The sequence below is a fragment of the Hylobates moloch genome, unplaced genomic scaffold (assembly GCF_009828535.3).
Source record: "Hylobates moloch isolate HMO894 unplaced genomic scaffold, HMol_V3 SCAFFOLD_9, whole genome shotgun sequence".
NCBI lineage: Eukaryota > Metazoa > Chordata > Mammalia > Primates > Hylobatidae > Hylobates > Hylobates moloch.
This window is the reverse complement of record NW_026652284.1, coordinates 100,520,353-100,535,440: the sequence shown is the minus strand read 5'-3', so window position 1 is coordinate 100,535,440 and position 15,088 is coordinate 100,520,353. Positions and strand designations below refer to the sequence as shown.

Here is a 15,088-nt window from a genome sequence, read left to right as displayed (position 1 = left end):
TAAAAATTAAAAAATTAAAAAATTAAAAAAATTAAAAAATTAAAAAATTAAAAAAATTAAAAAATTAGACAAAGAATCCAAAACACAAATATTGAAACAATATTAATATTAGACAAATCAGACTTGAAGTAAAAAGCATTACTGAAGTTAAATTGTTTCATTCACAATGATTCACATAACAAGCCAATAGGAAGACAACAGTTCTAATATTTTGAACATTTTAACATAATCTCAGGATATATAAAAAATTAAAATTAAGCAGGGCTAAGAAGTTCTTTGAAACTAATGAGAACAAAGGTAAAACATACCAGAATCTCTGGGACACAGCTAACGCAGTGTTGAGAGAAATTCACAGCACTAAACATGCACATCAAAAAGTTAGAAGGATCTCAAATTAACAACCTAATATCACAACTGAGAGAATGAGAGAAGCAAGAGCAAACCAACCCCCAAACTAGCAGAAGACAAGAAATAACCAATATCAGGGCTGAACTGAAGGAAATCAAGACATGAAAAACATTCAAAAGACAACAAATCCAGTAGTTAGTTTTTTGAAAAAATTAGTAAGATAGATAAGCCGCCAGCTAGACTAATAAAGCAGAAAAGAAAGAAAATTCAAATAAATCCAATTACAAATGACAAAGGGGATGTTACACTGACCCCACAGAAATAAAAGTAACCACTAGGAACTACTACAAATACCTCTATGCACACATACTAGAAAACCTAGAAGAGATGGATAAATTCCTGGACACATACACCCTCCCAAGACTAAACCAGAAAGAAATTGATTCCCTGAACAGACCAATAACAAGGTCTGAAATTGAATCCATAATAAATAGTCTAGCAACCAAAAAAAGCCCAGGTGGATTCACAGTCAAATTCTACCAGATGTACAAAGAAGAGCTGGTAACATTCCTTTTGAAACTATTCCAAAAAATCGAGGAGGAATAATTCCTCTTCAACTCATTCTACAAGGTCAGCTTCATCCTGATAGCAAAACCTGAAAGAGACACAATGACAGAAAAGAAAACTTCCGGCTAATATCCTTGATGAACATCAATTCAAAATTCCTCAGCGAAATACCTGCAAACTGAGTCCAGCAGCACACCAAAAAGCTAATCCACCACAGTCAAGTAGGCTTCATCCCTGGGATGCTAGGTTGGCTCAACATATGCAAATCAATAAATGTGATTCATCACATAAACAGAATGAAAGACAAAAACCACGTAATTATCTCAATAGATGCAAAAAAGGCTTTTGATAAAATTCAACATCCCTTCATGTTAAAAACTCTCAATAAAATAGGTATTGAAGGAACATACCTTAAAATAATAAGAGCCATATATGACAAACCTGCAGCCAACATCATACTGAATGGGCAAAAGCTGGAAGCATTTCCTATTGAAAACCAGCACAAGACAAGGCTGTTCTCTCTCACCACTCCTATTTAACATAGTATTGGAAGTCCTGGCCGGTGCAATCAGGCAAGAGAAAGAAATAAAGGCATCCAAATAGGAAGACAGGGAGTCAAACTATCCCTGTTTGCAGATGACATGCTTCTATATCTAGAAAACCCCATCGTCTTAGCCCAAAAGCTCCTTCAGCTAACAAACAACTTTGGCAAAGTTTCAGGATATAAAATTAATGCACAAAGATCACTAACATCCCTATACAACAACAGCAGCCACACTAAGAGCCAAATCAAGAATGCAATCCCACCCACAATTGCCATAAAAAGCATAAAATACCTAGGAATACAGCTAACTAGGAAGCTGAAAGATCTCTACAATGAGAGTTACAACACTGCTCAAAGAAATCAGTGATGACATAAACAAATGGAAAAACATTTCATGCTCTTGGATAGGAAGTATCAATATTGTTAAAATGGTCATACTCCCCAAAGCAATTTACAGAGTTAATGCTGCTCCTATCAAACTACCAATAACATTCTTTACAGAACTAGAGAAAAACTATTTTGAAATTCATATGGAACCACAAAAGAGCCTGGATAGTCAAGGCAATCCTAAGCAAAAAGAACAAAGCTGGAGCATCATGTTATGCAACTTCAAACTATACTATAGGGCTATGGTAACCAAAACGGTATGGTACTGGTACAAAAACAGACACATAGACCAGTGGAATAGAATACAGAACTCAGAAATAAGACCACACACCTATGACCATCTGATCTTCAACAGAGCTGACAAAAACAAGCAATGGGGAAAGGATTCCCTATTCAATAAATGGTACTGGGATAACTGGCTAGCCATATGCAGAAGACTGAAACTGGACTCCTTCCTTACACCATATACAAAGAGTAACTCAAGATGGACTAAAGACTTAAATGTAAAACCCACAACTATAAAAACCCTGGAAGACAACCTAGGCAATATCATTCAGGACACAGGCATGAGCAAAGATTTCATGACGAAGAAGACACCAAAAGCAATCACAACAAAAGCAAAAATTTACAAATGGGCTCTAATTATACTAACGTGCTTCTGCACAGCAAAAGCAACTACCAACAGAGTAAACAGACAACCTACAGAATGGAAGAAAATTTTTGCAAACTATGCATGTGACAAAGGTCTAATATCCAGCCTCTATTAGGAACTTAAACAAATTTACAAGAAAAAAACCCAAATGACCCCATTAAAAAGAGAGCAAAGGACATAACAGACACTTTTCAAAAGAAGGATATAAACAGACACTTTTCAAAAGAAGACATACAAGTGGCCAAAAAGCATATGAAAAAAGCTCAGTATCACTGATCATGAGACAAATGAAAATCAAAACCACAATGAAATACCATCTCACAGCAGTCAGAATGCCTATTATTAAAACGTAAAAAAATAACTGATGCTGGCAAGGTTGTGGAGAAAAGGGAACACATACACTGTTGGTGGGAGTGTAAATTAGTTCAACCATTGTGAAAAGCAGTGTGGTGATTCCTCAAAGAGCTACAAACAGAACAACCATTCAACCCAGCAATCCTATTACTGCATATATACCCAAAGGAATATAAACCATTCTATCATAAAGACATATACACATGAATGTTCATTGTAGCACTATTCACAATAGCAAAGACATGGAATCAACCTAAACGCCCATCAATGACAGATTGGATAAAGAAAATGTGGTACATATACATCATGGAATACTATGCAGCTATAAAAAAGATCAAGATCATGTCTTTTGTGGGAACACGGATGGAGCAGGAGGCCATTATCCTTAGGAAACTAACACAGAAACAGAAAACCAAATACCACATGATTTCACTTATAAGTGGGAGCTAAATGATGATAACTCATGGACACAAGGAAGGGAACAACAGACACAGGGGCCTACTTGAGGGTGGAGGATGGAAGGAGAGAAAGGAGCAGAAAAATAGCTATTGAGTACTAGACTTGGTACTTGGGTGATGAAATAATCTGTACAACAAATCCTCGTGACATGAGTTTACCTATCTATGTAACAAACCTTTGCATGTACCCCTGAACCTAAAGTAAAAGTTTAGAAAAAGAGAGAAAGTGGACAAAGCAGGTGTATGCAAATCTTACAGGTACAAGTAAAAGTCCTGGTTTGAAATATTCACACCGAAAATTAACCATAATAGCTTTAAGGGAAGATTTTGAGTATAGACCAGTATAAGACATCATATGGCACAGTGGTGAGAAGCATCATCTCTAGGAGTCATGGAGACTTGGATTTGAAGCCCAGCCCAGCTCCTCCAAGCTGTGTTCTTTAATCAAGTTACTTAACATCTCTGTGTCTCACTGTATTCCTACAATTAAGTGAGTAATAGCCATTTAGTACAGTAGACAACACATATTAGACACACAAGTGATAGCTATTAATATTATTAAAAAACATTTAAGGCTGAACTCAGCAAGACTTACTGGTGGGCCCGCTGGTCCCAGAGCCACTTCATTGGTTTCAGAACAGGAGCAGGAATGGGGAAGGTCTGGGCAAGACTCATCATCTCTCTGAAAAGAAACAAAAAAAAACCACAACCATTAGCATGCCAGTTTATACAAATGGCTTTATTGGCTCAAAGAAAACAGTTTGATTTAAGATATTTTTAGACTTTCAAGTGCACATTAGAAAGGCAGAGAATATTCCCTCCTGATTACAAAATCTTTTCTGTAAAGAAAAATGAATGGGTACCTCCTAGTCACTGATAATCACTATTATCAATGGGTGTTGCTAAAACCAGCTTGGGAATCCAGGTGAGGAAAGACAATCAGAAGTGAGTGCAAAAAAAAAATCTTGATTACTATTTAATTCTGTTGGTTGGAGTGATAGTACTCTGTGAACTAAAGGTCTTGAAAACTTTTTTATGCTATAATAATTTTTCTGTTTCAAAGGATAAAAGAAAACTTGCTGGAGAACTCAATCAAAACAACTATATCTGTATTAAAACAAAGAAAAGCAAAATAAAATCAATGTTTAAACTCATCATCAATTCCCTATGACAATTTCCACAACTGCTCACATTCTGTGGTTGAAAGTAAGAAAAACATCACAGTGTAGATCTAAGGCTCTGGAACAGGAGAACATTTTTCTTCTCTCTTAGGGAATATTGTTGTCATGTGACATTACAATATAGATTATTAATGGAAGGCTGAAGATATCTGAATGAGTTACTGGAATGTAGAGGAAGACAGAGCACCTGCTAACAGCTATTGAACAATTTGTAAATATCCCATTTAGAGCAGCAGCCAAAATGAGCTCAGCACTGGGATAAGATACTATAGAACTTCATGGAGTTCATCAGTCCCTTTGGATAGAGAAAAAAATTAGTCATTATTTAAGACTTTGGGGGAAAATAAAATGAGAGCCAAATAGAGCACAGATGACAGTTAAGTTGCCAAACTGAAAATAATCTGAGTCTCTACAACATTCACAACAGAAACCCAAGAAAGGTTAAGCAAATGGCCTGTTACACGGTGTAAATACTTTTCTCTAAATGTTGGACAACATTAAAAGGTATCAGTTCAACCCCACTGTGAGCACATCTGGCCTGAAATCTGGCCAGCTAGAGTGAAACATAAACTTAAGTATCCTGAAGGATCCCAAAATAAGGCTAACAACAGGCCACCTGTAGCCAGAGACTCAGTGATGGTTTTGCCAGTGCTGCTGACTGTTACTGCACTGTGTCTTTTTACTATGGAATTTACGCCTCTTCAATGAGACAAGTAAAAAGAAAAGGAACGAGAAGGGTCCTTCCTAGAAAAAGTGGTGATCACATCTTTGCTTGATACAACAGAGGATTCTGAGTGTTTCTCCTGCCAATTTCCCATCTACCTTTCCTTTAGCATAACATCAAGGTGTCCCTAATTTAATTTCTTCCAGAGTTTACCAGAAACTTATTTTAGTGAAGAAATAATAAATTGCTTCCTTCTCAAATACAGACTGCCATGAATTTGGTGCTTGCAATACATGTTGTGAGATGTTAAGTCTTATTTATATGGTTTGGCTTTTTGATATGGTAAGTCTTACTGATACAGTTTGGCTATGTCCCCACCCAAATCTCATCTTGATATACTTCCCATAATCCCCATGTGTCACAGGTAGGACCCAGTGGAGTAACTTTTTCAACTCAGTAACTTTTTCTTCAGTGCATAATGTAAGCCAGGTATGAATCATAGGGGCGGTTACCACCATGCTGTTCTTGTGATAGTGAGCACATTCTCATGAGATCTGATAGTTTTGTTTTTCCCATTACCTTCGCTCTGTACTTCTCCTTGCTGCCACCTTGTGAAGAAGGAAGTGTTTGCTTCCCCTTCCACCATGTTTGTAAGTTTTCTGAGGCCTCCCCAGCCATACAAAACTGTGAGTCAACTAAACCTTCCTTTATAAATTACCCAGTCTCGGGTATGTCTTTATTAGCAGCATGAGAACAGACTAATACAGTTATAAGGTCAAATCTCACAGACTTCATGAAGGGTTCCCCATGCTCTGGAGAATCCCAGCTTTAATTATTAAGACATGACTACTGCCCAACCATGACAGGGTCGTCCGTGCCAGCTTACTTGTCCTAGGATCCTAAGATATAAATCTGTTTTTTTGTTTATATATATATATGGGTATACACACATCCCATTAGTAAGAAATTATGCTTATATACGAATAAAATAGAAATATCATTTTTTCTTCTAATTTATGTGTATTATATTTTATATGGGCTACTGAGTTGTTAGGACATAAATATTTACACCATCACTTGGTATAAATAACTTTTAAATGTTTAGTTTTCTAGTAGCATCACATACAGGTTATGTAGATTATGACTACAGTTCTAAAATTGTACATCAAGATGCCCAGGAGCACTATATTGAACTCACAGGGATCCTGTGAATGTTTTAAAAATTTAAGAGAAGCACAGCAATATTCAGCACCCACTGGACTTCCTGTGAATGACAAGCTCAAGGTAGTCTGCAGTTTCAACGTTAGATTTTGCAACACTTTTTTTGGATGATGCCCTAATTTACAAATATAGCTGCTATGATGAAAGGAAAGTACTATAAAAATAAGCAATGTAGAAAAAGAAGTGAGGATGGCAATGGCCAATATGATCCCAAGATATGAGAAATGCTGCAGGGCTCAGGTAAGCACACACATCTCAACAATAAGCAATTGCGGTCATTTAAGAATAAAATATAAATATCACTTTTTTCTTTCAATGTATGTGCATTGTTATTTTATATGGCTAATGAGTTGTTAGGACATAAATATTTAGCAAGATGTTTGAACCTATTATTTCACAAATGGAACTGCAAGGTGTTTCTTTTGGCTTAGGGGTGTAAGAAAAAAGTTGAGACACTAAGGGCTTCATGAGCCATGGAATCTGGGAACATCTGGACTATGTGTAAATGGCACCCTCTGAGTTGTGCAGTTCACACTGTATGTGATCCTGGGTCATACAGGAGAAATCTTGTTAATTTCAGACATGCCTCTTTATTAATCTCTTTCTAATTTTATCATCTCAATGAGTTGCCTATGATATGAATGTTGAGAAATAGCTTCTCATTTCCAGAAAATTAAACACAATAAAAAAAATCAATAGAAATGAAGGAAGAATTCTTACCAGGCCTGGAAGTTCACAGCATTTGTCTGTATTGGCCCATGATGTGGAGCAAACAATATCAAACATCTGTAACTGGAACTATGATTTAAAAAGAAAATTGTCATTCAATAAAATATATATAAATTATCTTTATAATGATTTTATGTTATGTATTATATAACAGAATACCAATACATTAATAATACATTACAGTAAGTAAATTAAAAAGTAACTTCAACAATGTCAAACTAATTTTTTTCCTCAAACACAGTGATCTAAGATTTTGTCTACAATTATTCATCTACCATTTAAACCCTCTTATTTATCAAAACTTCCCCTCTCGTTTCTACCTAAAGAGTAAGCTTAGCTCCTCTGTTAAAGTCTTCCTTACAAAGCCCATCACAGCTGCTCCCAAATGACTCTGTAATCACACAACACTCCATATGCCTCCTCTACAGCACACCTCCCACTACACAATTATTTACATTGCCAAACTCATCTTTAGGTCACCTATCATAATGTGTGGCATATAAAAAGCACTCAGGAAGGCTTATTGAATTAATTCTCACTTCATTCCTTTGTACATACACTCAGTAACTTTTTCTTCAGTGCATTATGTAAGCCAGATACTATGTAGACTTTTAGGATACAAACATTTTTTAAAAAATCATAGTCCTGACCTAGAAGCACTTACAGGGAGTGAGAGGGGAACACATAAATACGGTACACAATGTGACAAATGTCATGACAGCTTCACATTCAGTATTGTGAGAATGTAAGCTATGTGTATTTTTATTTAAGCCATTGATCATGCCATAAATATTTAGACAGGCTTGCTCCACTCATGTATGTTGGCGATAAGTCAATATACATGTTGAAATATACAGAAACATAATTATAACATCATTAAGGGCTAACACTAGCTTAATGACCCAATCATTTTTACTATATTTCTTCCTACATTATTTTCAAATATTAAGAGTGTGCTCTATTACTGATCTGGGAGAAGGATGAAATTGTTTTCATTTTAAATCTGTAATCTTGCTTTGTTTTCAGCAAAGACTGGAAACTCTTGGTGCCTTCCTTATTTCCTCCCAAATACCCATCCTTCGCCAAACATCTTCCAGAAAAATGATAATGCCCAAGTAGATAGTACTGTTGAAACATGTTGTTAAAAATGCATGCACTATCACAAAGTAACTTGTTCTGACAGTAAGCAGAATGAAATCGGGCTTTCTGTCATTATACTCAAGTAACTATGCCTTAGTGCAAACATTCATTCCAACTGATCAATAAAGTAACCCCTGAATGTTGAAAGCAAATCCATAAGTCTAAGCATCTTATTTTCATGATCCCATATACATCTATTGTAGCTGTTTGCAGAAATATGTGCATGGCTCACTGCTTTTTTTTTCTAGGTGGTTTAAGGTTCCCCTCCACCATCCAAGAGTGTGATAACTGAGACCGTCCAGGGCAATCAAACAAAAAAAATTATGTCCAATAAAAAATTAAGTTTTTATTAGGTTGGTACAAAAGTAATGTCAAAAACTGCAATTACTTTTGCACCACCTAATAAAATTAAGACATTTGGAAAAATACATTATAGCTTATTTTTATAAACAATTACAACAACACTAACAACAAATATTTCAAAGATCATAGGGATTCTGACAGTATGGAGCTAGACTGCCTGGGTGTCATCTCTGACTCCTCCACTGACAGACTGAGTTACTTTGAACAAATTATTTAATGTCTTGGAGTCTTAGTTTTCTCATCTGTGAAGTGAGCATAATAATAGTACCTATTCATGTGGTTGTGAGGATTAAATGAGTTAGTATAGAGGAAATATTTAGAACAGTGCCTGGAACATAGTTGCTATAAATAATAAATATTAGCTTTCTCATAATTGATTTAAGGAGAAGGTGTACATATAATACAAAGGCCAAAAAAGTAGAATCAAAATGACAGTGACAGTATTGAGGACAGAAATATAATAGTAGTTTGTTTCCACAATAATTATATCTATGAAATGTTTTGATTCAGAAAAATCTTAGTAAATAACAACAACAATAGCAACAAACATTTGCAGAAATGAATGTTACTATGTGCCAGGCACTATCCTAAGCACTTTGCATATATCATTACATCTTCACATTGCCGCTATGGGATATGATCATAGCAAAGTCCATTCTGTGGAACAGGACTGGGGAAGAAGAAGTTTAAATAACGTAACCACATGTTGAAGGTTTAGTTCTGTTTGAGATTTAAATGGCATGCCCCATTTTCTTGTGGTTTATTTTCCAGTAAACTGATCTTTGATCTAACGTTTAAAATGCAGATAGCCCAATGTAATCTTACAATGCCATTTTGTCTTGGGACATTTATTAAATAGGTCCCATTATGACAGCATTGGATAGATTCAGCTAAGTCTGCAAATCATTTATCCATTAAGAAATTTTCCATTTCTGAGTAGAGCCCTCAGAGCAAAAACATTTTCATGAATGGAAAGACTTACTTAAAGCAAAGGCCTTTCACAAGCCCCCGTATACATCAGGATTTCTTGAAGTTTTTCAAATAAACATCTACCACCTAACCACCTATAACAGTCTAATGTCTACATACAAACCTTTCACTGGACTTCTGCCTTATGAAGTTATTGGGACTCTTAGGAGTTCAATTTATTTATTCCAGGGGTTGAATGCTAACTAAGTGCTGAATGAAGCTGATATTATAATTTCAGGAATGTTACGTGGGCTGACTTTTCTTTTGCAAGTTAGATGATGTCAGCAGCTTTTTCTTTGAGTACAACAAATTTATTCATAATTGTTTGCACTTGTAATAGTTTAGATTCCTCAGCCTTTATTTAGGGACTTTTTTTTTCCAAGGCACATTTCAGGGGATTGATTAAAACAGAAAAAAACCTCTGACTTTTATTCCAAAAGCAACGACATACATATTTATGCAAATTATACAGGAGACAGTACAAGATGGTATGTCAAAAGATCTCATATTTGAGTACCTTAAAATGCAAGATAGTGTGGCTCAAAATAAATAATACTTTAGATAACTAATGCAAGAAGCAGCCCTTTTTTACTTCCGTAACTTTTTTGTAACCAACTGAAAATTATAAAAGATACATCTTTGCAAAAAAAAAAAAAAAGAGGAAGAGACACAAAACCTCCCACTTTCACTTTTCATAATCTTTTTCAAGGGAATACTTAGCCAATTACAAATGCTCATTTTTCATTGTTAGACATTTTTGTCTGGTATAGCACAAAAGGCAAGTCACTTGGGGCCAAATGTTAGCATGAAAATAAGATTAAAATATTTCATAGCAGTTGAGTCATTTTGATCTGTGAATGGGAATTAAAATGTACCTCTGGCTCCATTTTCCACTCAGTGCCAAATTTTATTCTCTGATTTTTTTTTCTAACATACTATAACTAAATTTATAATTTGAAGTAAAGTTGTACTCAAATTTATATAAATATTTAGAGAGCTTTACACTGCACAAGAATACTGGTGAAACAGTACAGAGGAACTAAACCATTTTCTGTTTGTAATTTGATGTCTAACCTTTATTGACGCCATCACAAAACTAAGATTGTGCATTTACCACTTGTCAACTATTGAACTGATTGTTTTCAACTTGTTTTCAATCAATTTATTGAATTTAAGGGAAACCATGAAGGCACTGATTAAATTAGAAAATAAAATTCATAGCTATTGCACTTGTTGGTATTAATTAGAATTTTAAGGTATAGACACACTTGGTGGGTAGTTTTGATTACTTTGCTCTCAAGGTTGTAATTCAAATAATGGTAAATCTTTGAACCTGTCAATGAACAGATAGGACATATAGTCTCTGGTACAAATCAAACTCCCTTCTCTGCCTTTATTCTATAATTATCAGAGTCTGTCCTAATGGAAGAAGCACTGGAATGAAAGGCAGATGATCTTACAGAAGTTGGATACAGTCTCTTATTTCACTACTCTCACTTTTTGAAAGGGGACCTGACCCTAGCTTCTTAAAGTCTCAGTTTCTCTTTCTACAGAGTAGGGAAGATGCAAGTATCTCTTTCAAGGATTATTACAGGATTAAATGAAACAATCCCAGGAAAATACACACTGCCTAGCTCCTAGCAGAGATGTAATAACTATTAGCTATCATTATAATTTTAAAAGCTTAAAATAGATAATTCACGTGAAAATATACTATACTTTTTAGCAATTTAACAACACTTGTTTTCAAACAAGTGTTTGTAGAATCATCAACTAGTCTACTATTGATTTATATATAAAAGCTGTAACTCAGTGGCTAAAATGATAGGCAACTCCATAGCACAACTCATACATCTCTGTTGTTTGAACAGCAGGGAGCTAAATATACGCCAGTTGGATACTTACCTAAGTATTAGATTTGCAAAGGTAGAAGAAAGGCACTAAGAAATATGATTGTATGCCAGAAGCTCAAAACTTTTCTAGAATCATTTCATTAGGTACCAGAAAATGCAGGAGAAACTTTTTAGGAGAAAAAAGTTTGGAAAGGAGAAGCATAGTTGTTAATTTTCATTCCACATGTATTTAGACAGCTAAGTTAAGCCTGCTTGTTAGGTTAGCCCCAGGAGAGACTGTTACTGCCTATACAATCTCGCATTGCTGAACACCAGTTGATTTTATTAAGAACGTAATTTCTATCAAGTAGTTACTGTATCCTTAAATGCATTAATCTATCTTCCACTCAATTATGGTTTAAAAAGAATATATTTTCTTTAAAGACTAAATCTTTAGACTTCCACCATCTGGCATTTATTGAATAATTGTTGGATTTGGCAGGGAATGGAGACCTATAAGTTACTAATCTCTCTTATATAATAATTACTCCTCCTAGAATAATCCAGAATTTGCAAAACATACATTCCCTTTTGCTGGATATTAGAGTACAAATGTATATCAGCGTTAGATTGGCAGTCTGTGATTTCTAAATTTAAAATTGAAAACTGAGACTTCTCTTACCTTGTACTGAAATGATTAAGTAATATCCCTCAAAAAGCAAGTCTGAGTTTCCAATCACATTCTTGAGATCTAACTTAATACATTCATTTCAACATAATCAAATTCTTCAGTAAGTGGGCAGACTGAAAATCTAGTTAGTAATCCTTTGTAGACTTCTAGATTCAACAAATGCTATGACTTTTTTCCTACTAGCCTTACAAAGAACTCTTTAATTATTGACTTCTATAATTCTCCTTTGTCTACTACTAGTTGGAAGTAACCACAGAGAGTGCTCTGTTTAATTCCATTTCTCTCATGGCCAAAAGTAAAGATTGATCACCAGTAGGCCTGAAACCTGCAGGCATTTTTACTTTCAGAAAGAAATTAGTTGATATTTAGTTGGTCATATATTTGGAGCATAATTATTACATACAGTATACTTTAAAATACAATTATAAAACTATCATTGTGAAATATATTATAATTACAAAATAATTAGGAGAGGGTACAATATATATTATGGGACTATTGTCAACATCACACATGGAATATATGCAAAACAAAATTTTAAGAAAAGATATAATACAATTTGAACAGACAACATTCCATTTAATTTCTATCAAATGTTTCTTGAGAACTTACTCTGTTCATCAGTATTGACTAGACACTGTGATGTAGGGTGGTTTTAAACAAAGACAATGACACGGTTTCTATTTTGAGGCATTTATAATCTGGTTAGAGGAGTGAAAGTTAGATATATGAAAGAGAAACAAAATAGTATGTGACTGTCAATAATCAAGTGCTAGAAGTCTAGAAAAGGTGGGATGGAGGATGGAGAATGTGTTATTGACTTTCTTCAATAATAATAGTTGCTCTTCAGTGAACGCCTACTAACTTTCAGGAATTTTATATTCGTTATTTCTAAAATTAAGAAAATATTAATAATAGTATTATGTGATCTGGGCCCAGAATCTCATATTCCTAGAATGGTTTCTCTTTCTTTGTGTTTTTTTTTGTTGTTGTTGTTTTGTTTTTTTTTGTTTTTTTTTTTTTTTTTTGAGATAAGAGTCTTGCTCTATCACCCAGGCTAAAATGCAGTGGCACAATCTTAGCTCACTGCAACATCCGCCTCCTGGGTTCAAGCAATTCTCCTGCCTCAGCCTCCCAAGTAGGTGGACTACAGGTGCGTGCCACCACATCGGCTAATTTTTTGTATTTTTAGTAGAGACAGAGTTTCACCATGTTAGACAGGATGGTCTCGATCTCCTGACCTCGTGATCCACCTGCATCGGCCTCCCAAAGTGCTGAAATTACAGGCGTGAGGCACCGCACCCAGCCTGGCTTCTCTTTCTTAGAGTCTATTCATTCATCATCCAAGTATCCATCTATATATCCATTTATCCGCATAAGATATCCTTAGTTTGATAATTCTGTGTTTTTATAAATTCCTTCATGTACTATCACAGGAGTATCTTCCATTAAGCAGAAGATGGTGTGTTTTTTAATTATCATGAAATGCCACACATTAGGAGGAGACAAGTTTTCAAAATCATGTAAACATTCCCAAAAGTCTCTTACTGTAACTGCGAACAAGAGAGACTTCCATAGCTTTTACATTCTCTTTCTAAACATCTAATCCATAATTCTCCAAAGCAAGGTAGAAACAAAAGAACTTTTAAAGATACTTCAGCTGTAAGTGTTAAACTACTTAGCATCATCTACCTATCAAGGTCCAAAAGCATCAATGTCCCCCTATACATAAGGGGACACATTGCTACCATTCACTTCTATTGTTACCACAAAGATAAATGCCCCAAAATAGCAAAGTGCCCCAAAGTAAATCACTCTCCCACTCGGACTATTTCCTGTGTACTAAGTGAATAGTAGTGGAATTAGAACCATGGGTCTGTTTTATTTATTTGACGTAGTATAGGATTTCATTTTTACAAGGTGATCTTCAGCTTTAAAAGTCTTTGAGAACTACCAGTTCTTGTATAACTGGCTAATTCTATAGATTTATGAAAGTGGGAGACAATAGTAATTCATAATTATCTTGATTGTTCTATTACATAAGAGAAGTGTAGATTAGAATAGTTGGGATTGTTTACAAGAATAAAATGCCTCACTAATTATAGAATGACTCAAATTAGAGAATGCTGCTAATTAGCTGTGAATGTACAGTATTAACACAAAAAACTGTGTGCACTATTCTTTTTTTGTGGGTAACGCGTGATGGGAATGTGATTTCTTTGCCAACTGGAAGTCTCCGAGATTTAAATTCCATGTTGTAAGGTAAAAAAATATATTATCTTAGAATGGTATGTTACTTAATAATCACTAATAATTAAAGAGTAAACTTTACATTAGTGATAGCAAAAACCTAGTTTTAAAATGCCCAAATCTAACCCAAGTAAGAAGATTATGTCAATTTCCTGTGTGTAATATTCACTAATTTTGTGTGGATTTGTATTTGCTTATATAAATAAGGTTCATTTACAGTTGTAATTCTTTCCTAAAAACGATTTATGCCCCAAACCATGTGATGAATATTTTACCATTTAAATTTTAAAGTGCATTTAGAAAATAAACTAGCCTAATTCCTAATGCATATTCCATACAATATAGCGGAAGCATACTACCACAAGCTTTGGATGTACATGTCTTAATTCATTTAAAGAGGCCATTATCTATTTATCCATCCATCTATCCATTCATCCATCCATCCATTCATTCATCCATCCATTTATCCATTCACCTTTTTGTTAAAACTTTCCCCTGGAAAATAGCTAATATACTTTAAAATAATTTCTCTCCCTTAACAATAACACAGCTTCACGGGTTTATTTACTTACCGGTGCAGAGTTTCCATCTGGTCCTCTTGATCGAACCATTTTCCCCAGTACTTCTACACCATCTGATGTGATATTAGCCGATGCGTTCATTGCCTTCTCACCCACTTGCTTGCAGTCAATAACCACTTTGACCAAAGTCTCACTGACAACAATGTGTAGCTACGTA

The 15,088-nt window shown here is 34.8% G+C and overlaps 1 protein-coding gene across 1 annotated transcript in view; it reads right to left on the bottom strand.

The window, feature by feature from the left end:
* The window catches only part of COL14A1 (collagen type XIV alpha 1 chain), a 314,618-nt gene that overhangs the window by 82,199 nt on the left and 217,331 nt on the right, over window positions 1–15,088 (bottom strand). The window contains exons 35-37 of the mRNA XM_058443680.1: window positions 14,923–15,081; window positions 7,097–7,174; window positions 3,906–3,992 (exon numbers count right to left, since the gene is read on the bottom strand). Of these exons, the coding sequence (XP_058299663.1) occupies window positions 3,906–3,992; window positions 7,097–7,174; window positions 14,923–15,081 (324 nt within the window). The remainder of the gene's footprint in view (window positions 1–3,905; window positions 3,993–7,096; window positions 7,175–14,922; window positions 15,082–15,088) is intronic.